Source organism: Cataglyphis hispanica, chromosome 12, assembly GCF_021464435.1.
Source record: "Cataglyphis hispanica isolate Lineage 1 chromosome 12, ULB_Chis1_1.0, whole genome shotgun sequence".
NCBI classification, from domain to species: Eukaryota; Metazoa; Arthropoda; class Insecta; order Hymenoptera; family Formicidae; genus Cataglyphis; species Cataglyphis hispanica.
This window is the reverse complement of record NC_065965.1, coordinates 4,192,048-4,215,844: the sequence shown is the minus strand read 5'-3', so window position 1 is coordinate 4,215,844 and position 23,797 is coordinate 4,192,048. Positions and strand designations below refer to the sequence as shown.

At 33.0% G+C, this 23,797-nt stretch overlaps 6 protein-coding genes across 11 annotated transcripts in view; 2 read left to right on the top strand and 4 right to left on the bottom strand.

The window, feature by feature from the left end:
* Nucleotides 1-4,522, bottom strand: part of LOC126853700 (RNA-binding protein 24-A-like) — a 31,037-nt gene extending 26,515 nt beyond the window's left edge. The window contains exon 1 of one of the 4 annotated variants that reach the window (XM_050599699.1): nucleotides 4,375-4,522. The gene's annotated coding sequence lies outside the window, so the exon portion shown is untranslated. Of the gene's footprint in view, nucleotides 1-2,700; nucleotides 2,839-4,374 lie in introns of those variants that run through there. The other 3 variants (XM_050599700.1, XM_050599698.1, XM_050599702.1) reach the window with 3 other exon arrangements.
* Nucleotides 4,523-9,349: 4,827 nt separating this feature from the next.
* On the bottom strand, nucleotides 9,350-11,967 carry LOC126853690 (uncharacterized). The gene is made up of 3 exons (XM_050599683.1): nucleotides 11,880-11,967; nucleotides 11,174-11,799; nucleotides 9,350-10,265 (listed from the first exon to the last, which is right to left on the bottom strand). Exons 1-3 carry the CDS (start codon nucleotides 11,965-11,967, stop codon nucleotides 9,720-9,722), a joined length of 1,260 nt encoding a protein of 419 aa, XP_050455640.1. The 3' UTR covers nucleotides 9,350-9,719.
* Nucleotides 11,968-13,625: 1,658 nt separating this feature from the next.
* On the top strand, nucleotides 13,626-18,134 carry LOC126853741 (gem-associated protein 7-like). Of its 2 annotated transcripts, XR_007687991.1 has the most exons (4): nucleotides 13,627-13,877; nucleotides 14,346-14,538; nucleotides 17,708-17,766; nucleotides 18,053-18,134. XR_007687991.1 is itself a non-coding variant. In XM_050599773.1 (3 exons), the coding sequence occupies exons 1-2, from the start codon at nucleotides 13,745-13,747 to the stop codon at nucleotides 14,528-14,530; spliced, it is 318 nt and encodes a 105-aa protein (XP_050455730.1). In that variant the 5' UTR covers nucleotides 13,626-13,744; the 3' UTR covers nucleotides 14,531-14,538; nucleotides 17,708-17,841. The 2 variants fall into 2 exon arrangements, 1 of the variants encoding a protein (XP_050455730.1); XM_050599773.1 differs by lacking the exon at nucleotides 18,053-18,134 and having other exon boundaries at nucleotides 13,626-13,877; nucleotides 17,708-17,841.
* On the bottom strand, nucleotides 14,586-17,191 carry LOC126853713 (mediator of RNA polymerase II transcription subunit 30). Of its 2 annotated transcripts, XM_050599717.1 has the most exons (5): nucleotides 16,767-17,191; nucleotides 16,342-16,512; nucleotides 15,338-15,745; nucleotides 14,968-15,224; nucleotides 14,586-14,788 (listed from the first exon to the last, which is right to left on the bottom strand). In XM_050599717.1, exons 2-5 carry the CDS (start codon nucleotides 16,454-16,456, stop codon nucleotides 14,690-14,692), a joined length of 879 nt encoding a protein of 292 aa, XP_050455674.1. In that variant the 5' UTR covers nucleotides 16,457-16,512; nucleotides 16,767-17,191; the 3' UTR covers nucleotides 14,586-14,689. The 2 variants fall into 2 exon arrangements, with proteins under 2 accessions (XP_050455674.1, XP_050455675.1); XM_050599718.1 differs by lacking the exons at nucleotides 16,342-16,512; nucleotides 16,767-17,191 and adding an exon at nucleotides 15,826-16,333.
* On the top strand, nucleotides 17,983-19,581 carry LOC126853719 (uncharacterized). The gene has a single exon (XM_050599731.1). It carries the CDS (start codon nucleotides 17,998-18,000, stop codon nucleotides 18,811-18,813), a length of 816 nt encoding a protein of 271 aa, XP_050455688.1. The 5' UTR covers nucleotides 17,983-17,997; the 3' UTR covers nucleotides 18,814-19,581.
* Nucleotides 19,578-22,810, bottom strand: LOC126853694 (uncharacterized). Its single transcript, XM_050599687.1, has 4 exons — nucleotides 22,669-22,810; nucleotides 21,577-21,710; nucleotides 21,127-21,405; nucleotides 19,578-20,393 (listed from the first exon to the last, which is right to left on the bottom strand). Exons 1-4 carry the CDS (start codon nucleotides 22,745-22,747, stop codon nucleotides 19,755-19,757), a joined length of 1,131 nt encoding a protein of 376 aa, XP_050455644.1. The 5' UTR covers nucleotides 22,748-22,810; the 3' UTR covers nucleotides 19,578-19,754.
* Between the last annotated feature and the right edge of the window lie 987 nt (nucleotides 22,811-23,797).

The following is a 23,797-nucleotide window of genomic DNA, read 5'->3' as shown; positions in this document are numbered from 1 at the left end:
ACGCCGTATAATCATATTGTTGTATTGCCATCACCGCCCTCTCCTCCTTCACCATCTTTCGTCCTAGACGTTCTAGTTCACGTTAAGCTTGTCGGAACATTTTCTCAACAAATAACTTAAAAATAATTTAGATTCTTAAGTGTAAACTTTATACATTATTTAATTTTCGAATGTCGATATATATTTATTCTAATTAAATGATACCGACATTTCGTGAAGCTAAAAGTGCTGAGAATAATAATTTTAAAATTAATGTTCTTGTTAAAGTGACACAATATATCGTTAGATTCAATAAATCAAAATGAAAACCTCGTTATCGATATTAAATTTCTAGAATATAAGATTTCTCTTCATCATCTATTTAAAAGCTCTTATTCTTTGACAGATCACGATTTATAATTCTATCTCTCTCTCTTATTAAAAAAAAAAAAAATCTTTTAACTTCATAATATAATTTTGTCTCGAATTCTGTGACTGTGCAGTGTCGACCAATCCTGGCATTGGCAGAAGTACTTTCAACCCTTCAGGTAGTAAGAGGTACCCGCTCGCAGAGGGTAGAAACAATAGCCGTATGCCGGCTGGTTCGTAAGCCGGCGGAAGCATACGGTAATCGGGTTCCTTCACGATCGCAAAACACGAAAATTTCGTCCGATTCTCAGCTGTGTTCGCCGACCGTATCCCACGAAACAAAGTGTCCTTCCGCGGTCTTGTTCGCGCGCAATAAAATTTATTTGCCTCGATAAAATAAATAAAATCATACAGATGAGTGTTGTTACGCGGTACGGAAGTTGTGCAGAATATCTCTCTGTCCCTCAAAAGGGAGAAAGAAAGAAAGAACGCTCGTGAAACGGTCTCCTGTTCTATGGAACACCCGTTGAGAGACACTGGTTTTTAATAGCCCACACGTGGACTGTGCAGACACCCCGTGGTGCACGAGAAGAATGTACTTCTCGGAGACGCGTTGCACTTAGGCGACAAATTCTCAGCGCTATGCGTAACGTCGGGACGTCGGGTCGTCGCGTCGTTGTCATCATCCTCGTCGTCGTCGTCTTTCAATCACATCAAGCGTGTGGCGTGCATTCGGCACTGGCCGATTGCCATGCGCTTTGCGAAAGTCACGAAAATATCCTCTCAGCCAAAGTCGCAGACAGGCCAGACTTTCGAAAAATACACGCGTGGCTTTCGTCGTATTTCGAGAAAAAATGTCAGCTATAAGCGAGAATTAATTACAGGCGCGAAAAGAGCATTAACCCGAAGACGTGCCTACGGTTTTTTAAGCATCATTACCGCGAAAATTCTCTCGCACGTATTGTTTCTTTTTATCATAAAAGAATCTCCGTATTGATTCCAAAAAAAAAAAACGAAATAAAAAAGATAACGTTCTTCTATTATATTGAAACTTATAAGCTTAATAATACATTTGATACAATTTTTTTAATCGTTTAGATTTTAATGTATTTTTAATTAAAAAATATATAGATTTTTATTTTTAATTATTCCAAATGTATATTTAATTAATGCTAATTGATTTTTGGGCGAATTTGATTCACCTGCTCGTAATTTTTTTTTTTTTTTTGTAACATTTATATATGTAACACGTCATTGTTAATTAAGTATCGAAACAACTGTTTCCTATAGAAGATAATCGGTACATTAATGTTATTCGCGTTTTTCCGCAAAACTTGCCACGGCGAGTTATGGTTATGCGACACAGCCTCGCCACGCAACCGATAACGTCATTATTAAATTGTTTGCATCTCGTGCAGGAACACTTGTTGAAGCACGATTGACAATAAGCGTGTATGTCTGCTAAAAGTTTATACTGCTGGCATTGACGATGTACGGATCGTCCGAAGAGCGTTATGCGCTACTTGCACGTTGATAGCGTGAAAATTGCATGGCTTGCTCTTTTTCTGCATCGAAGATATCGACTATGTAAGAAAATAGCACATTGTGAACCGCACGTTAATCTCTAGGGAAAGAAAGAATTATTTCGTTCCGTGCTATCGGAGAAATTAAAAAACTTGGGAAATTTCAAAATCTCTGCTACGTTCTCTTAACTAACTTTTTTTCTAGATATAAATATAATAAAATTTTATTTTCATGGATTTTATTAACATATTAGTTAAATATTAAAAAAAAAAAAATTACAAATATTATACATATACATTATATAATCTGACGTTTCTTTAAAACATAATATCGAAAAAGAATATTAGAAACAATATTTTTTGTAAAAAATTATTAATTAATAATTAATATTATCAAAATTATAAAAAAAGATCTGCCACAATGAGTGATCAAAAAAGCTTATATAATGATGCAAAGTAGATCCCATACTACATTGTATCGTTTACATTTTATAAAATTCTCAGAATTCGGCGAACTTCCGAAAGAACATCGTACATTAGCATAACTCGGTCTAGACTAATCCCGTTACCTCTCAAGATAAGGCAAACATAAAAATCGTAGCAAACTTTCGCGAGCAAATAACTTCCACATTCCTGTGCAAACTTACGAAGTTTCTTTTACGCGACTCTCGCGAAGAAGGAAAAAGCGATCGGGTAAGCCCTACATCACTGAAAATCCTGCTTGAAATGCTTCCAGGATACATCACCATATGGCTGGTGAATTTATGCTTTAAGCTAGTCAAAAAATCTAAAGTTTTTAAGCTTCGTAATTTTGATAAAGTTTCCATACCTGAGACTTGACTTTTTGTCACAACATTAATATGGGATATATTCACGAATATATACAATGAATATGATAAAATATCCTATAATAATCACGGATATTATTCTGAGCAGTTTTTCGGCGAGAGGCGCTATCACCTGCGTCCGTTTCCAGACGTACTGGCTCGGACGAAATCGCCGGGCACAACCGTCGGGGTTTATTAATAAACATCGGGGAACACGTGCCCGATCGTCGTGGCAGCCCTTTGTCGCGGCCACCGGGCCGTTGAACGGGGGTTGAGAGGGGACAGCTGAGTGAGAGAGTGAGAGAGAGAGAGAGAGAGAGAGAGAGAGAGAGAGAGAGAGAGAGGGAAAGAGAAGAAGCAGACGGTTTTATGAAAGCGGGCAAGATGGCCACACGAAGTTCCGCCGATGAGGATAAACAGAATTTCCTGCGCGCACAAATTTGCGCCATTCCACACACACATACATATTTATACACACATACAATCTGCCGAGGAAATCGGATTCAGTCGAGACGCCACGCCGCGCCGTTTCGTGCCGATTGATCGTATAGATCGCATCGGAGAGCAGGGATCCAGGGAAGCGCACGTTAATACCGTTCGCAAGACATCCAATTTTTTTTATCAATGCACTTCGATGTCACGATTATATCGGAGAGGAGAGAACGTTGAACGATTCTCTTTTCCCCGCCCCGGCGACATTATTTTCTCTTTACAATTGGAAAATTAATTTCCAAAAAATGTATCAGAGAGTTGACGATTATTGTTATCGCATCGGTCAATTAAATGGATTAAGATTGGTATTACGAATGTGCGATGTTTGCAATTTGTTCGCGATAGTTAAAAGACAAGGTTAAACTATAATAGTGAATTGCAATTTTGCATTCTTATATAACAAAACTATGCGCGAATGTTTTGTCCGTATCATAATTTTTAAAGCATATTATATCACTTTAGTTTTTATTTATACGTCTACTCTTTTCTATCTTTCATCGCTTTATTTCTTTTCGGTAAAAAAAATCGAGTCATAAATATGAAATTCAAATCAAATAGAAATGATAAATGTTTATCTCAATCATAAAATTGTGACATTAGTCATTCTATAAATAAAAAAAAAATATTTCTCATTTATATATAACTCAAGAATTATAAATTAAGCCACAATCGATCTTGTCGTCGCGCGCCTTTTTATAATTATAAAAACCGCGCGATGTGAAAACGCGTTAAGCGATACGCTGTAATGATAGCAATTAAGGAACGATGTTATCAACGTTAATGAGTCGCGCGACTCCAAAATTCATGCAGCGAGCGAAACGATAGCAGCTTTATACACGGTATGCATTAAATATGACGCGTGCTAACGCGCAAGAGCAATGACTTTTTTACGAGTTATCTTGCAATCAAGCGTGTGCTATTTTCGAAAGAAATAACGGTAAACCTAGTGCCAATCGAAAATAGATCGATCGAAGAGAAGAGGAACGTGCCGCGAATTAATTACTCCTGTAGAGGCAATTAGAAAATCGATCTAGGAAGAAGATTGGTACAGTTATCGATAGTGTGTCATTGCGTATTCGGAATATTTCTGTTATCTCGTTATAATAAAATATAATTTTTTTTAAGTCAATTTTTTTTTACTAGAAGTTTATGGAAGAATCAACACGTTAAAAAAGTTTACTCACCTATATTCACTCTCGTCGCGCTATGTATGTATGTGTCCGTACGTCGCACTACAATCGGCCGCCGTAATAATCCCAATGATGATACACAATCAGTATTACACAGCAAAATAAGAAGGGACCCACGTGATGATCTGACCCACGCACTTTGCGAGAGACGATCGCTCCACTCCGGTTGGAAAAGATACGCGCTCTGGGCACCTCTTTTTATTTGTACGAGTACGTGTTAGCGAATCACCATACGCTGAAACGGCGCTCTTCTTGTGACCGCGAGCGCGCGCGAAAAAAAACGCAACCGACACCGACGAAGGCCCACGTGCGAGTGCCTTCGAGTCGAGTTTGAGTTGTCGCGGCTACTGCGCGGCGCTTCAGTTTGCCAGCTGGCGCGTCTTCGAGCGTTTCGATTGGCTCGTTTCCGCCACGTGCGTGCGCAGGCAATCCTAATATACCTGGGAAGAGAAACGAGCGCTGAAATTCAAAAGAGGAATCGATCGACTGTTTTGACGGCTGGTGCTCGACGACGCTTGTTCAGCGACGAGGTGCTTCTCGCAAAGGAGTAATGACTTGTCAGATGATCGATTGTTTCAATCACCACGTATGCAGGTAGATTTACATGACAAGTATTCTGTATTCTCGCGGGCGAATTGTCTCGATTGTTTTACTCCCTTCAAGAATAGATTTTTTCTGATATAATAATATGTATGCTGACATTCTTTCGGTTTTTTATACTAATTAAAAAAGTGATTCAAAATTTTCACAGACAATTAATATTCCTGTTAAATACGAATTATAAATGCAAAGTTTACAAAGATAATCATGTTAACCAATTTATAAGAAATTAGAATTATTAAAATATACTAACGTAAAATTATGCTTATATAATGTTGCGAAAAAACATACAACATAAAAAAACATCTATAATATTTATCCAAGTATTATTTAAATTTTATTTTTGTCATAAAACAATTTTTCTTCCAGAAACTACATATTACAAATTAAAAACAAATATAAAAACATATTTATTAAAAAAAAAAAAAATTATTGTAGAAACAGTTATTAAAAGAATTTTATTATAGACTCGGAGAAATAAGTTTCTCTTTCTTTTGTCCTACAAGAATTTCTCTTACGAATGGATAACAAAGCGAAACGATCCCGTAGAATCTACGAAGCGAGGCGATGGTCTGCGAAGGAGCATCAGCTGTTCGAATTATTATCGTTGCAGACGACGGCAGATGTTCACTAAGCCTGAAACGCTCTCCCCCGAAAGCTTTGAACTCGCTGATCTTTTTTCTTTTGAGCCGGTGAAAAACTCGCGAGGAAAGCGCACCTTTACTACGAAGCCACGCTTCGCACGTGGCTTGAACATTAATATCACGCAGCATACGCAGGAAACGAATGCATATTACTTTGAATTATAGAATAAAAAATATTCGGCACCCCTACTATTATTCTCATCTTTTCATAAAATTGCATTAATGTTATCATATACTTTTGTACGTGTTTATATGTATATCGTTTAAATATATCGTATATTTATACTTTGTAATAACAAAATGTTAAACATATATATTTATAGTCTCATTAATTTATATCAAATTTATTTCAATACGATCATAATGTTTTAACTAACTATGTTTTGGATAAAAAATCCAACAGAATATTTTATTACATTGTTCTGTGTCTTAGACAAGATTATGTCGCATTAGTAAAAACTTATACAAGTTACAATCATCTTATAAAAATCATAAAAATCATAAAAATGATCATAGAAATAATCGTAAACAATTTTATTACGCAAACTTTCGAGGATAAGCAACCGAGGCAGCGATAATTCCTAGCTGTCCAGTTAAATTCCCTTTGATACCTTTGAGGATACGACAATGCGTTCGGGAACATCGCATTGTTCTCGAAACCTGCCGTTAGTTATGTGCGACGGAATATAGGATATCATCGTCCGTCCGCATCGTCCGCGTTCGAAGGAGACCCCATAGGTTCATGGCACGCGCTGCCAGCTGCCACACAGCTGTCTTTCCTCTGTCGTCCCCTATACACGAGGCCAGGGTTCTTACCCGACCGTGGTGCATTTACCACACCGAACGAACCGTTTCGCTTCTGTGTGCACGACGCACGTGCGTACGCGCGGCTCGACGATATTTTATTGGCATGAGCGTTGCGACGTGCGGAATGTCCTTTCGAATCCACGTATGTAAGAACGCGAATATAAAAAAAAATCTGGTACAAAAAGATCTATAAAAACGCTCCCAACAATTGCAGCAAATCGATATTCTAATCGCATAAAATTGCGACTATTGTTAACGACGCTGTTGTCAACTATTATTAATTATTTATTAAGTAACTTTGATCATGTGCAAAACATAATTAGATTTATTTCCGACCCACAATATTCAAATGTAAATTTTAATTATTGAAAATCTTTTTAATTTTTCCCATATTATAAAAAGTTCTTATCTCGCTTTTAGAAAAATATATATACATATGAATTTGAATATATTGCAAGACAGAGGGAAAGGGGGTAAAGAATTATATATATATCATATTTTTATATATCATATTTAAAGGCTGAATAGAGTTGCTCTTTCCCGCGCGAAATACATATGTTAAATTGCATATACAATGTTACTGGAAGACGACGCATGGGGCTTTACATTTGCGGTTTCCCATCCGGCTCGACCGGCGCAGCCTCGCAGGAAATAGTCCTGGAGAGTATCCTAGAGGATATAGGGCTATCGGGTTTCTCGTGGAAAAAAATGAGGTTGCCGGCGACAGAAAGTGGACAGGAGAAAGGGATATACGAGGAGATGTAAGTGCTCGCACGAAAAATAAAAAAGATAGGAAAGGGGGAAAAGCGAAGTGCACACGCCAAGGGCCGGAAATCCCAGGGCATTCAACTCTGACACCCGGTATATATTTAGATTTAAAGAGACCCGATTTCGTAGATATGTACATGACGCGATTAATTGACAGTTCGGGTCTTTAAAATAACGAATCTCATATTATTGCAAAATAATAGTCGAAAACATTTTTCAATCACGTCGTTAAAGTTATCGGATACTTATCAGATCTTTGATTTGAGATGCACAGCAATATATTAGATGCTATGAATAAAAAACCGCGCTATAAAGTTCACGAGATGACACATTGAAAGAAAGTCATACGGCAACCAAACCTATTCAATCACTTATACAATAACTAATTGGAAAATATATTTTAGATAAAATATATTTCTAAACGAAAAATATGCGCAGAATATTCATATAATGTACTTCGAAACGGATTTATTTACGATATGTTTGTGAGAAATAGACATTAAATTGGTCGGCCACGTGGCGTTTGATAATATCGTTTTTAAAGAAAGCTTGACACTTCCACGAAGGAAATCGATCATTTCCTATCTTTCGTGTTTATTGCACAATCGCGCACGCAATCGGTTCACCCACATATCTGCGCGTATGCACGCGCGAAAATCCACGGAATTGCCGGCAAATGTATATATTATATGATACATGTCATTGTATCATATTCTCCCTGCATCGTATATACACGCGCGTCACGCTGAGAGTATATTAACGATCGAGAGAAATTATTGCATGTAATCGCGATGTTTCGCGATTGACTTTCCGGCTTGTAAAGCCACCGTCTTTCGCACGTTTTTTTTAGGTCAAAGGCATTGAATTACATAATCACTGAATTATGTATCATATCTGAATATTTTTTATGCGTTTCCCGCATAAAAAATGTTCAGATTTTTTTGCAAATGCTTTTTACCTGTTTTTAAATATATATATTTTAGATATATCATATTAATCTATTTCGCAAATTTCTTTCTAATTATCACGTGCTGATTTCATATGAAATATAAATATGAACTATAAATATGATATTTTTATATGTAAATGGTATTTATATAACTTTTATAGAAAGAGAAAATGGTGATAAAACCGTCAGTGCGTGTTTTTTTTCTACGATTCCTCAACTTGTTGCCGCGAATTATATGTTGCATGCATAATTTAGATTGCAAGAATCTGCCAGCTGAAAAATTACGCGCGAAAGCTGCAAGCTACCGTCTTTAGAGACACAATACCAGCAGTGGCGGCCTTCTCGAAATAGACGAGGAGCCCAGCCCTCCAAACTCGTCCGAAAATAAAACAGGTTTCTTCCTTGCGAGCGATGACGTTCAATTGGTGGGCTCTGACAGAACAGTCATTTATTTATTTTTTGATATTCATTTCCGATTGTCATTGCCGTCATTGCTATTCACACCGTACAACAAATTTCGCATAATATTAGCAAATTATTTTATTGATTGGCTTGCGCAAAATCAAGCCCGAACAACTGTGCAATCCTGCAAGCAATTGTCCAAACATATTACATACGTACATTTGAAACCTGTAGTATCAAGAGCGTGAGTTTCTCATAATAGTCATTTTCGTAATGAAGTAATACTGTTATACGTTTCGCAGAGTTGTTTTCCATAATAATATCAGGGAATTTGATCGCAGAATTTAATACATATACTGTGCGTGATGTAATTTAAAGTTGATAGATTATACAATTTTCCAATTTCTTTTAATTACACACACATATATATATATATATATATATATATATATATATATATATGTAATTAAATAATTAGATAATATAAAGTTTAGTACTAATGATCAAAATGTATCATTATCAATTTATAAAGAATTATATACTTGTATAAAAAATCCAAATAAACATATTATATGGAAATTATTTAGATATTAATTATATTTAAATTGATAAAAAAGTAATAAATCAACATGCAATAAAATAAAACTAATAGTACAACAATGTTATAATAATTGACAGTATCAATGCACTAATGCTACAAATATTTTGTAAATAATTACTTTTTTTTTAGTTCGTACAATGAGATGCATGTCATGAAATATTATGCAAAATACATTTAAAAATTTATATAATCTTTATTCATATATATTTAGTAGAAAATAAGAATATGTATATATCGAAAGAGTAAAAACTTACATAGGAACTAATATATCAATTGTAGAAAAAATGTCACATATGTGTTTCTTAAAACTTGCACAAGTTAAATCCAAAAATTAATTAACGCAAATTAATAAATAACATGTTGTCAAAAATGCATGATAAATAGCAATATGTTTTAAGCATATAAATCTTTAAATTATAACTTGAGATTTCTTGTAGATCTTATTTATTTCATAGATTAAAATAATAAATCTGAAAATAATAAACGTATAATAAAAATTTTAATTTTTCACAAAATTACCAAGTATAAAAAATTTTGAATTGAAATTTAATGAAAGCGTGTAAATAACTTATGTCATAGGTTTAAAACCGTCATTGTATGGTGGCTGATATTCCGAATGATAAAATCGGTTAACATCCGTGCCGGCATATTCGTTTACTTGATCGGACGGGAATGGCCCAGAGAAGGGTGGATTGAAATGAGAGCTCGAGTAAACGTTATACTTGTCATTTTGATAAAAATTAGGTCGTTGCTCATATGGTAAATTGTAATTAATGTGATTATGATCATGCGCGTTCAAATCTGTCGTGAGATCCACGTGGTTTATGTTCTGCGGATACCCACCGTAATATTCTAGATAAGGCGGATGTTCCGTGTAATAAGGATAATAATGCGTTTTGTTTTTCGGTGGTCCGAAGATGATTTTAGATGGATCTATTGTCATAGCCATAGTTGTATTTTCTGTCACGGTCTGATTCCCGGCGATCATGTTTGCATCTCGAAAATTCAATGTTGCTCGCGAATCGTCGGCATCCACTTGGAGATCTTGATGCTCTCTGATCGATTGATTCAAGAAATTGCCATTTTTTCGCTGACCTTCTTTGCATCCGCGTATCTAATGAGTTTTGTCAATAATATACATTAAAATTTACACGTAATATGCTACATCAAATCAATACAATAAATAAATGTTTTCTTTCAACATGCTTTAAATAAGATACTGTATTTATTCATGAATATAATAAATTAATGATAACTATATTAATTAATGATAATATGATTAATTCCAGCTTGAAAAAAAATATTTAATTGGTTTAAAAAAATTTTTTTTAAACAAAACTATATTATATATATTTCGAAATGGAGATAAAAAAACACGTGAAGAAATATTTTTGTTAATAATAACATAATAAGAAATATGACAGATAAAACAACAATTAAGTTAACGATTGCGTAATATGTCGCATAAATTCCATATATAAACTAATACTTCAATACATACTTCAATACAGTTCATTATATCATTGTAAACCGAAATTAAATTACAGACGCATATGTCTAGCGATTCATATGTAAAAGTTATGGAAAAATAATGATAGACATAAGGAAACCTTAATCATATGAACATCTGTCGTACAACTATATGTCATTGTATGAACATTCAGTAAGGCGTTCTGTTTTTACATTAGTAGATTTCTAGTCATAAACTCGATGTCAAAGACGTACTTTACAAATCATCTTACAAGGAAGTTTTTAAAGCTCGTTTTATATGATTTTATTTAAATATCAGGATTAGCAATATAGAAAAAAATATCGTATTGTATTATCATAAATAGATATTATCATAAATAGATATTTCATACAATTAATTCTGTTTCGTACGAGTAATTGAATGCATTTTTGACTTCTGAGAAAGTACGATACTTATCGCTGAGTGAGATGCGAGATCGAGATAAAACGTTGCGTGGCTTTCTGCTCTAATTTCTATTTGTATATCGCAGCGCAATCTATTAAATTACTTACCTTCTCTTCCGCGTTCCGATCGACTTTGACTTGCAATTCTGTGCAATCGTCAGCCTCATCCTCGCCGTTGCCCGTCCTCTTGTTGTTCTTGGTTTTTTTCTCCTCGTCTAAATATTCTTCGTTATCTTCCGCCAGATCGATCAGCGGTTTATTTCCAAATAGACCGATCACTTGCGACGATAGATCGTTATGCGACGTCGTTTGAGGTTTCGCCAGATTGATCATCGGCGTGAATCCAATGGAACCGGGAAGGAAGAACGGATAAGGTAGCAGGGGATAAGGATTGTAATAGGCGGCGAGATAAGGTGAACCTTTGGAAGAACCTAGGTTTAAGCTAAAAGATGTCTGTGGCAGTTTGGCGATGGTCTTGGCAGTGGAGGACGCTGCGGTGGCTAATCCTCCGAAGCTGAGACCAGTTAGAAAGGCTAAACTATTCAGAAGTCGCGATTTTCTCCTATTCGTCTCATTGTCCAGAATATTTGACTCGTTATTATGCATCGACTTGCGCTTAGACATATCGGGATTTTTCCACAAGATCCCCTTCTCGATCGCATGAATATCGTTTCTTTCGACGAGTTTAGTATCTTCAGGTTTGGCAGTGATCGGAATTGTATCACCCAGTGTCTCTGCAAGAAGAAAAAGAGTCATTAAAATGAAATGAATCAAAAGATTGCAAAGATTGATAAAGAAAGCTAAAGTTGTTTACCACTGCAATATACGGCGACGGTTATTAAAACGATGATGAGGGAACCCATTGTTACCGCGTCGTGATCGGAACAAGAATGAGGTGACATCGCCTAGACTCTTCGACGAAATTAAAAAGCTGCGGGTCGTCCCGCATATTTGCTTTCGAGAAAGTGTGTTTCGTAGATATTGATTTGATAATTACATTAATCTCTAAGCTTTCTTCCGGGTCGTGACAGTTACACTGGAAAATGTGAGCTATCAATGCAGGACGCGCAAGATTATTTTTCATTGTACTAAACTCTTTTTAAAACTTTCATATTAGATTTTATGTGCGTGGAAAATGTATGCATATGTTTTATTAAAAAAATAAAACGGCGTAACAATAATGCATATCTTTGCACGGCACTTCCGATTGCGGAATAATTATATGAAATGATGTGCATTTTATTATGTGATAAGAGAAAGTAATATTCTGAAAAGTACGATCCCCCGACATTTACACGGAACCAAAACTATGCGCTTATCGTTATAACAATGCTATTTCCTATTATTGACATATATATATATATATATATATATATATATATATATATATATATATCTACGCACAATAATATAATCCTAAGATCGAAAGATAAAAGTAATAAAAAATTGTGATAAATTTCAATCGTTTAATTAATAATTAATTGAAGCTCGCATTTTGGAAAAATTTAAAGTTTCGGAATATATTTAACTCTAACAACGAGCATTGATAAATAATTATTATCCATAAGATCGAAAATAAAAGGATCATAATGAAATTTATAATTTTTATCTCCGTTTCGATTTTTATTTGCAATTATGAATGATAACATTATGATTAAAGATGTTTCGTCGCAGTACAATTTCGTTTATCAAAAGGTAATTAATAGTTAATTGTAAAAATCAGAGAATTATGTTCCAATACTAATCGCGATCTTTAGGATATTTAGGAATAGAATTCAACAATATAACGAAGCGTTTCATATCACTATTTTACTGCTATGCGAATGATAACAAGACCGTAACCCATAACATGTAAATAATAGAGCGCTATACATCGCCAAGGCCGAACACTGTTATTGATAATTTGTTGCCGAAATATTTTAAATACATGACATACATGAATATATATGTATATATTCATGCATGTCATGTTCGAAATATTAAATTATAAAAGTATTTTAAATTAGTTTAGTTGTTAGTTCATTTTAGATTAGTTATCTATAATATTCTTCATATTTTTATATTTATATTTTTATTGTTTTATTATTATTATTATATTTATTTGTAAATTATATATTATTTTATTTATTTATATATTTATATTAAATTAAATTAAATTAAAAGGTAGAGAGTGTTATTCTGAACAGAAAAGTCCTGTACCATTTTTTTTATAACGCTTAATAAAAGAGTTATTATTGAGTGAAGTCTGGCCTATCATCGCCGATCTTCAGCTGGGCGCACATCGGTGAGCCGTCATAAACATGTGAGCATTCACGCACACTATCAGGCGCGCGGCTTACCGTGCGTCCAGCTAAAGATCGGCGATGATTGGCCAGACTTCACTCAAAAATAACTTTTTTATTAAGCGTTATAGAAAAAAATGATACAGGATTTTTCTGTTGAAAATAACACTCTCTACCTTTCCTTAAAGAGTGTTGCGCGAATTTTCGGACACCCTGTATATACCGACGTAATAATTTTTGTTCTATATATATATTGATCATCTGTTCTATTTCGAGAGTGTACAAAGGATAACATAGTGCAGCTGTAAAGAGCAGACGTTGTGTTGACATCGCCATGTTGATTCCGGTAATTTCGTGGTATCAATCTGGCGGAAGCAGAATCGTTTCCTGACGGAAAATGATTGAACAAACGGAAACTGACATAACTTCGAGCGCGAATACAGCCGATTTGGAATTTGCGGCTCCGGAGAAACAGAAGGCCCGTGCATTTCTGCGCGAACGCTTTCTACGCGTTATTACCGGCATTGTTGGTAAGAAAATTCACGAATATGGTCTTTATTTTAATCAAATTTAAAATAATATTCGAATCGATTTCTATAATATTTTCGAGCATTGAAAATATGAACAATATATTGGGGTATAAAACTTCAACATGGTTTCTTGAAATTGTGTGAATGTAGCGCCATATCAAGACAAAGTCCATTCATTTAGTGTAATGCGTGTTTCATGATAAGAAATTAAAATTATTATTAATTATATCATAATCAGAAAATATCTAAAAAAGTGCACGTAAGAATATTTAATTATGCATTGATATTTGGACTTAAATTTAAGATTAATGCGTGATTTATTGATCCTTTTTAGATTGTAATTGTGATTGTACTGTATTTTAAATATTATTAAAGAAAAAGAATTAATAATATATATTATTAGCATGCCGAAATAAACGATTTCTTTTAGATTATGGTTTAGTATTTGTTTTGATTCAAATGTTGTAGGCAAACAAACGGAATTTTATTTACACGAAAACACTCGTGTGCTGGGTGAATTCAGGGGTTGCGATATGGAATGTTCTGAGATCTTTGTGAGGAATCTGAAAACACCAATGGGCACGATTCCGGAAGCTATTCTGCGAAGTGGTGATGTTATCTATTTGGATATAAGCAACATTAATATTGATTAATGAGAAAGGTATGTACGGAAAGCAGATAAAGGTTACAATATTATTGTGAAATATGTTGTTGTATAAGAAAAATGTATGTATTTTATTATTAAGTGCGTTTTTACAATCATTTACCAAATAATCGTCTTATTTTAATGGAGATTAAAAATTTTTAAATATCTAAGAGCGACGCATATTTAACATCGTATTTATTTCTGAAATAATGCGTCTTAAGTGATCAATTATTTCTTTAATATGCCTATTTTTTAATATCACTTGCTGTAACAAAACAAAGATTTTAATTTTTATTAGGATTTAATACAACAATGATATGTAATATATATTATATATATATATATATATATATATATATATATATATATATATATATATATATATATATATATATATATATATATATATAATAGTTTTATATAATATATCGATATTTTTCTTACCTCTATAACTTCCTTGTTCTCTTCGCAAATAAGTCTGTAAGCTTCCGAAGTCTTCTTCTCGTCAGATTTCATATCCCATTCCTCTTTCAATGGAATTAAACTTTCTATATGTGTATATTCCATACCTTGCAATTGGCAATTTTCATTACATTTTTCATATATTAATCTCAAACGTTTAAACATCATTTTTATTATTCTCAACTGCTCGAAAATCTTAATCTTTTTCTCATTTGCCATGTTTGCTCCTTGTGCTGTGCCTACATTATGAAAAAAATAATGCATTTACAAAAAAAATATTTATTTTGACATTTTAACTATTTAATTAAGAAGATAATTAGAAAACATTGCTATTGCATTATAAGAATTATACCATTAGGTGGTTGAAGCATTTTAAGAAATTGGAAGAGTTCTGAAGTACGGCTGACGATTTCTTGCACTGTTTCTTGTCCACATCTACATAAGCTGGCAGTATTGACTTCCTTAGTTTGCTGTTGCATTGGTGGTTGAGTAGGTGGAACAGGAGTTTGTGGTGTTGTCGCTTGATTGCCAGTTTGGTTATTTTGTTGAACCATAGCAGCCTGTTGCTGTTGTTGCAGTTGCAATTGTTGCTGCTGCATCTGCTGCATTTGTTGTTGCATCGCAATGGATTGTTGTTGTTGTTGCTGCTGTGCCAAAACTTGTTGAGAGTTTTGCATTCCCATGGTATTAGAACCAACATTACCAACACCTACTCCAACTCCTCCTACCCCCATACCAAATTGCTGAGAGTTTACCATATCTTAAACAAAAATTATTGATTGATTGATAGATATTTGTAATTTCTTTTAATTAAAAAATTTTTTTATATTTTAAACTTGCCCTCTGAATCTGTTGAATCATGCTCGGAATCACTCAATATAAGATCACTCATTGTACTATCACTCATTACTGTAACATCACTCATTGTGACAAAATTGTATATCTTAATTGTGAATCGTTCAGAAAATTTAGTGTATATAAAGATATTTATAATGGAAAAAAATAGATTGCAAAAACGTATGAAATCCTTTAGTTTTTACAATGATAAAAATCTATAAATTTGATTATTAGACACTTTTTAAATTTTAATGTAAAATTATTCCACCGCTACAAATACTTTTAAATAGTTGTGCTTATTACAAACAGCTGCTTATTATTAAATGTGATTGCTAATATTTGACTGAAGAGTTTGCTGTATATTTGGGGCTATTAAATTTTTTTGCAGAAAAAAACATTACAAAACATTACCATAGTATATAGGACAAAGTTAAGCATATCAATACACAATACACACACACAGACATAAATAATGAAAACAAATACAAAGATTATATTTAGAAATCATTCAATACTTACTGCCTTGTGATCCTATTAAACCAGATACCATTTGTCCACCACCAAATTGTGTACGCATAGCTGATTGCTGTACATTGGGAAATCCAGATAGGAAAGGATGTTGTTGCCCAGCCATGTCGATTTTATTTTAAAATAGTAAAATAGTCTCGTCGATCAATTAATATATATTCACTAAAACAGAAGCAATCTGTTGTATATAGATCTATTTTAATATATACATTATAGGTTAATTTTAAGGTTATATCACTCTGTATGCTTATAACATAATTTTTATTTGCAAATGACATTTCTTTTTTGCTAAGAGAAATTAATTTTTCGCAATTCTAAGCACACAAATTATATTTTGGAAAAGGTAACTTTTTTCATTACCTAATCCAATGACATAATTTTCTCATATCATTGAAATTATAATATTAATATTTTACCTTATTTTGTTGTTACAACAATATAAGCGATGTCACATTTATTTACGCGAATAATTCACATAAAAATCTATTCTTTGGTATGAGTGATTTATCAAACCATGAAACAAACATATGTTTTCTCGCGTGCAAGCGCTCAAGAAATTGTCGAGTGCATCGTTCACCGCATTTACACAGCGCAAGTAATGCAATTATTTATATATCATTGAACTTTTTGCATTTGTATACATTTTTCTTTCTTTTTTTATGATGAATGCAATATTAGGAATTTAATGGAATATATAAACATTATTTAACATAAACGATAATGTTGATATTTCATCGACATCGTATGACATGATACCGTACGCATAAAGCTACCTGCTACTGGTAATGTTGCATTTTTGTCACTGACTACATATACACAGAGAATTTTCTCTAATTTTAATTTTTGTTTTATATCCATTTAAAAAATATATTAAATTTTAATTTATAAAATGTGATGTTTTTTATATTTAATAAAAAAATTTTTAATATTATTATTAGCGAAATATTTTTCATTAGATTGAGATATATATCGAAATTGTTATTGTATTAGAGATGAGATTATTATTATATTTATATATTCAGCAGAAAAATAGAGTTAAAATTTTTGCAAAATTAATGCATGTGTGCTTTCAAAAATTAAATTTTCTTTGTATATGTATGTATAGATTTAATTAATATAAAATATATTATTGATATTTGTTTGCTAAACTATATCTTATTTGCTATTCATTAATTTTTTATTTTTATAAGATTACCAAATAATTTTTATCTAATTTTCTCTTCCCGATAACAGGATAAATATTGCGATTTAATCAGGAAAAATGTACTTTTTTTTTAATTTAATGTTTATGTTATTTGGCTTTGATTAATAGAATATTTAAAATCAATTCCTTGAGTATACATTCTCTGTTGTTTAGTGAAGAAACATAAGATCAAATTTCATGGGTACGGAAATAACGTCCGAAGAGGAGATAAGGTCAGTGCACAGGGAACTAAGGCACGAAACATAACAGTCCAATTTGTCATTTCCCGACACGTCTCCACATACGCCTTCATAGAGTTTTACTTTTTTCATCGCAGTCAGTGTCTCCTGCGACGCAATCGCAATCGTAAACGAGTGCTTGACTCTGCGTACCGCGGTTTCTTTTACAAAAATAATTTACAATTTATCGCGCTCGAAGAAAATCCCGTTTGGTTTCGTACAACAATGCCGATACGCTGGTTAATGATTTTTTTTGTCCTGACAATTTTTATTCTGATAGATAGCGATGGATTACCGGCAAATTATACAGAAACCCAACAGAGAGCAGAGGGTGATAGCGCGGATAACGTTAATTATCCAAACGAAGACTCTATTTCATTATCTGATGGCAGTGATTCTGGAGTATCAACAGACTCTCAAAGAATTTCAACTTGTTCGAATCATCAGGAGACGACTGGCCATCGGCGTAATGGAAATAAAGAAATGTCTGCTGAGAAGAATTATCAGGACTTAATCACTGCTTTGTCAAAGATCGCTAAAATCAAATCTTCTAAGGAAGATCCTGTCACTGAACGATGTTCAATGGAAAATGTATACAATGCGCAAAAGAAATCTACGTATTTGCAAAGCAGAATTTTTGCAAAAAATACCGGAGGACCGATATCTCTTGATACGAAATTAGTTTCCGAGGGCATTTTCAACAATGCACCGAATGATGCAACTCAGCGAGGAAACTTTCACTGTCGTGCCATACAAGACATTTACATACCAGAAATAAAAGAGAAGATTCCTTCGTATGCGTGTACATTTGGAGACAATACATTTATTCTCTCGAGTAAAAGATTTTTTCAAGATCGTAGGAGTAGCTTACACGTTAACATCGACAACGATACGCTTCGTAAATTAAACAGCTCTACCACATCTTCCACAAATAGCCAGTTCCACATTATTCCGGCTGTTTTAGTTTTAAAACCCTGGCACGAAAACTATGATATACGTAATCCACAAAACTTTACAGGATTTAATAAGAACATTTGGTGAATGATTGTAATCTCCTTTATCTTATAATATACCAGTGTAATTAATGATAACAAGGTTTATGAAATAATCAAGAATTAATCAATTAATGAAGCAGGCAAACTATAAGATATATAATATTTAAGAACATGATTGTAATCGACCGTTACAATTGAATAAAAATTTTGTACCATTAAATAAAATTTATTTTATGTCATTTTTTCGTGATATTTATATTAATTTTTTATAATATTGTATTTACGATATTATTTACATATACATATATGCATACAATTTGTTTTTATATTTTATAAATAATTTTGATGCGCGCGCAAAAAGATGACATATATGAATTTTTATTCATTATTGTGAATAATTGCAATAACGATTTTATTAGAAATACTTCTAAAATAACTTTACACGCACGAAGTTTGTATAATATAATTTATAATACAATACGTAAACAAACTTTACAAGCTTGAAAGCAATTAAAAAAATCTTAATATCCATTAAATATAATATCCATGAAATATTTTTTACGATAGCATAAACTCGTCGTAAATAATTTAAATTAAAATCATAAAAAGAATTCATAAATCACAAAAAAATGCTTTTTTTCTTTAAGTATGACTTCCACTGACTTCCACTGATTCGTGATTTGCTTTACGATATGCAAGGTGTTTATAATCAATTATATTTTTCTTTGATTATAAATTTCTTTAACGAATATAGATTTTTTATGACAATGTTTGTAGGAAGTTTAATTACAGTGCGATTATATCGAAAAGTAGATTTTAAAAGAATAAATTTAATTACAATTTTTAATACTAAAATTAAGACATTGAGACAAGTCTCTCCTTATAAACTTTTTTTTTGCCAAGAGAAATTTGAATTGTTCAAAGAATTCGGAAAATAAATGCGGATAGTCTAGTATCTGATATTATTATAACAAATGTATATATAAATTATGAATCTGTTATGATTTCATCGGATGGTTTTGTAGAGTCTTTTGTTTTATCTTCACCAGTTTCACTTTTGTTTGACAAATCAATAGGTGAAACTTTATCTACATTCGACAATATTGTGGCTGGACGTTGCTCCTTAATAGGCGGTTCTTTTTTACCAACTCCAGATGCAGTAATATTATCGTCCAAAGATTTCGAAAGCTCTGTGACTTGAGGAGTTTTTAGCAGATCCGTCTCCTTGATAAGCAGTTTTTCAACTTCCGATGTTGTATCTTCACCGGTTTCGCTTTTATCTGGCAAATCGATAGGCAAAACTTTATCTACATTCGCCAAAATCGTGGCTGGACGTTGCTCCTTAATGGGCGGTTCTTTTTTATCATTTTCAGATTCAGCATTGTCGTGATGATCCGAGGATTTTGAAAGATCTGTGACATCAACAATTTCCGGTAGATCTGTCAAAGATTCCTTGAGCATATCCTGCACTTTTATCGGCGCGACGAAATTGTGTGTCTTATCAGGTGATACTTCGGGATATTTAGAATTTGGGACGTAGAATTCATTTGGTTTGGTCTCTTCTTTTTCAACTTCGATCGCTAATTTTTCCAGCTCTTCTTTTTCCGCATCGGAAAGTGGGCTGACCTGAAAAAAATTAACACGTGAACTTTATTTATTTTATATAAAAATGATATTGTATATAATTTTTTGATAGCATTTTGTCTATATTTTTATATATTAATTATTGTTTTAAATTAGAAAAATAGATACAATGTATAATCTAAAAGAAATATTGTGTCCATTCATAAAAACAAAATATTAAATTTTTGACAGTTTTTTGTGATTAAATAAAGTGATCAATCTATTTCAGAGTTTGTGCTTTACAATGTAACATCGAAAAGAAGTTTGTTTATTTACACATCATAAACAGGCTTGTAAAATCCAATCATGCATAGGTAAAATCTTTGAATACGTCGCTGATTATCGACAAAGAGACAAACGACGTTAGGTGACTCACAAAGATTTCTCATTTAAATTATTTACGGATGTCAAACGAGATAAATGTGCAGAAATCAAAAATGCAATATATTCAAATTAGCTAATCCTTTTCTTGGAATTAACACGCTGTTTGTCGCGGATACAATTTACATGAAGTAATCTTTATTTTTAATGATAAAAGTGAGATGATGAATGTTTACTGAATCATCGATGAGATTTTATCCGCACATTGTAACAAACATTATTCGCATACTTTATCAAAACTTTTAGAAAATGAAATCATTTATAAAAATCATCTATGCATTTTTCTTCAAATATAATTTATGAAAATATATTTTAGTTCAATTACAATAATTATCGGATATTTTTGTAAACGTACTTTAAAAGCAGGCGGTGCCCAACTCTTCATCCTGGTTCTCCCTCGATAACGTCTACGTGATCTGCTCTCATTATCATCAGGTAATTCATAGATAGTTAGAAGTTTTGGTTTGTTAGGGTTCCCCGGTTCATCGTCATTAGCAGTAGCAAAAGAAAGACTCTTCGCTTTTCTAACACGCATTGGGTAAGCATGCTTTGTCTCTGATTCTTTCAAAAAATCATTTATATCTTCATCTTTATCAGACTCGTGAGCGAATGTGTGGTCTATCTTCTGCAAACTCTATACCGTATGACATGAAATTAACATTCTTGTGAATTGTTTCTTAATTTACGCGGTATTTATATTCTAAATAAATCGACTTTTTTTTTTTATTGTTATGAGCGATAACAGATATTTGTATTTTTCGTATTTAAATAATTTTTTATCTGATAATCATCACATTATTAATACCTTAACGGAATTTGACGTCTCTCCAAAAGCCTCGGCTAAATCAGGATTTATTTCGTCCAACGGTTCATCTCCATATCTTATATAAACAGGGACGTAACCCGGAATATTGGGTAAATATTGAAGAGGACTCGAATCTAAAAGAAATATTGAATATGCTAGTCGAGAATAAACGATGAAAAAAACGGCGTGTACACTTGATACGGATATGGTCGCGCTAGAAATACGCACTTGGCGAGCTTATTAGCTATGATAGCAATGCGGATATTTAATCGTATACATAGGGATTAACTAGACCAAGCGTTCACTTAGGTCCCATTTGCATAGATCGCAAGTAATAACTGCTAATTTAACTTAAATCACTTTTTTATTGCTTTTAAAAAAATTACTTTCGTTTTACTTTGTTTTAAGAGAGGAGAGAATAAATCATGTACATAAATTTATTTTTATAATTTTGCGCGTTCCCTTTCTTTATATCATTATAATATGAAATAACTCAAGTTTGATTTATAAAAATCTATTATTTTCAATATCTTCTTAAAAATTTATTTCTACACAATTTCTAATATATGATTATAAATTCTAATAACTATATATATGTCGGAAATTATCCGCTTCTTCGATGAAATAAATATTGAGGAAAACTCAACGAAAATTTGATTTAAAAATCCAGTTTAAAAAATCTTGATAAGTAAATTCGAATTCACTTTCGGGGAAAAATAAATTCCACATCTTAAAAATAAGATTTGCTTGCTGGAATTTTAATCCGAAGCTTGATTTAAATTCTTCAATTTTCATTTGTATATAAGCTTTGTTTCTTGGAACATTTGCCTTAATTCGGTTTGTGATAAATAATATTAAATGAAGAAATTTGCGTGAATATCACGGGACGTTCTATGTATAATTTATTATGTCCTTGAAATTTATTACTTATGATGTCTTTTAGCGGCGAATATCTTTAAAGCAGCGCATCCCGAATAATCGCGAATTATATACAATCACTGCACAACATCACTGATCCTCTAACATTATCGTGTCACACATCGATGCTCGTCCGGGCGGGAATTTTGAACGTCGGTCTTTTCTTTTACTCACAGGCATAATCAATGAGAGGTACCAGGAATATCAGGAGGGAGATGGCCCTGGTACCACACAGCGTCCCGCCAACCTGCATCTTTGAACGGTACTGGGGCCCCGGAACACGGGGCTCTCTCCTTTATATGTACGGTCCCCTACCCTCTGGCTGATACCGTGGAGAGGCCCCTCGGGGTTAGCAGCGGATTCAGGAACGCTGTTCCGTTAATATCGGCGCAAAAAATCGAGCTCTTCTTTACTTTCGGCAATCGAGCCGAACGAGAGCAATTTGTCACGATTCCTGCCTTTTATAATGATGATAGGCTTCGCGCGATCGATCGTCGCATTTTACATATATCGTATAAAGTTATCTCAAACATTATGCGCGCGAGCATATCTTCTTATCTTCTTTTTTTAAGGTAAATGTTCCGTTCTTGCCTTATTTTGATACTTTAAATATTGGCCTGTTAATAAAGTGACGTTTTAAAGTCTGGCAACGTAGACAATTTTTCGTGCATCATAATTTTCTACATAATATAATAATATAAATTGTGGAATGTAATTGCTTACATATACTGCTTAAGTACGCAACTTGTAAGTTGCTCGTGGTTTAATATCTTGCATTGTTTCTTTCTATTTGGCATTGTGCAATCAATTTAAGAACGCATTTTAAAGATTGAAGGTCATGATCGATGAATATATAATAAGATCCGATCAATCATTGATAGTTATCTACACGATGAACTCGTCGGTAGTATTTTTTGCGTGCATTCCATCGCATGCTTATATATTCTGCATGTTTAATTAAAGTATATAATATTACATGATTTGAAAATTTACTTTAAAATCGTCCATCGTCTTTGTTAAATATAGAAAGAACGTTTTCAAACCTCCGTTAGTGACAACGAACTTTTGATTCGTAAAAGACGATGGCACACGCCAGACAGGTGACAGGCCTCCTTTCCTTTCCGCGATGATGAAGCAAATGAGATTTTGTCAGTAATCGTCTTGCAGTAATGAAGCATTCTCTGAAATATGACAACGTAACGACGACAAACGATAAACGATGTTAATTGAGATTGGCATAAAAACGTTCTCATTTACCTCCTCCAGGAGATTCAGGCTGTTAAAGCTCAATTTTTTTTTTATG

Coding starts and splice junctions, on each gene's coding strand:
- LOC126853690 (XM_050599683.1), bottom strand. CDS start 11,967: ATGTCACCTCATTCTTGTTCCGATCACGACGCGGTAACAATGGGTTCC. Junction 11,800..11,879: donor CGTCGCCGTATATTGCAGTG/GTAAACAACTTT, acceptor TTCTTCTTGCAG/AGACACTGGGTGATACAATT. Junction 10,266..11,173: donor ATCGGAACGCGGAAGAGAAG/GTAAGTAATTTA, acceptor AAAACTCATTAG/ATACGCGGATGCAAAGAAGG.
- LOC126853741 (XM_050599773.1), top strand. CDS start 13,745: ATGATTGAACAAACGGAAACTGACATAACTTCGAGCGCGAATACAGCC. Junction 13,878..14,345: donor CGTTATTACCGGCATTGTTG/GTAAGAAAATTC, acceptor CAAATGTTGTAG/GCAAACAAACGGAATTTTAT.
- LOC126853713 (XM_050599717.1), bottom strand. CDS start 16,456: ATGGCTGGGCAACAACATCCTTTCCTATCTGGATTTCCCAATGTACAG. Junction 15,746..16,341: donor TTTAATAGGATCACAAGGCA/GTAAGTATTGAA, acceptor TTTTTGTTTAAG/ATATGGTAAACTCTCAGCAA. Junction 14,789..14,967: donor AGAACAAGGAAGTTATAGAG/GTAAGAAAAATA, acceptor GTTTTGTTACAG/CAAGTGATATTAAAAAATAG.
- LOC126853719 (XM_050599731.1), top strand. CDS start 17,998: ATGCCGATACGCTGGTTAATGATTTTTTTTGTCCTGACAATTTTTATT.
- LOC126853694 (XM_050599687.1), bottom strand. CDS start 22,747: ATGCAGGTTGGCGGGACGCTGTGTGGTACCAGGGCCATCTCCCTCCTG. Junction 21,711..22,668: donor ACCTCTCATTGATTATGCCT/GTGAGTAAAAGA, acceptor TATTTCTTTTAG/ATTCGAGTCCTCTTCAATAT. Junction 21,406..21,576: donor AGACGTCAAATTCCGTTAAG/GTATTAATAATG, acceptor CATACGGTATAG/AGTTTGCAGAAGATAGACCA.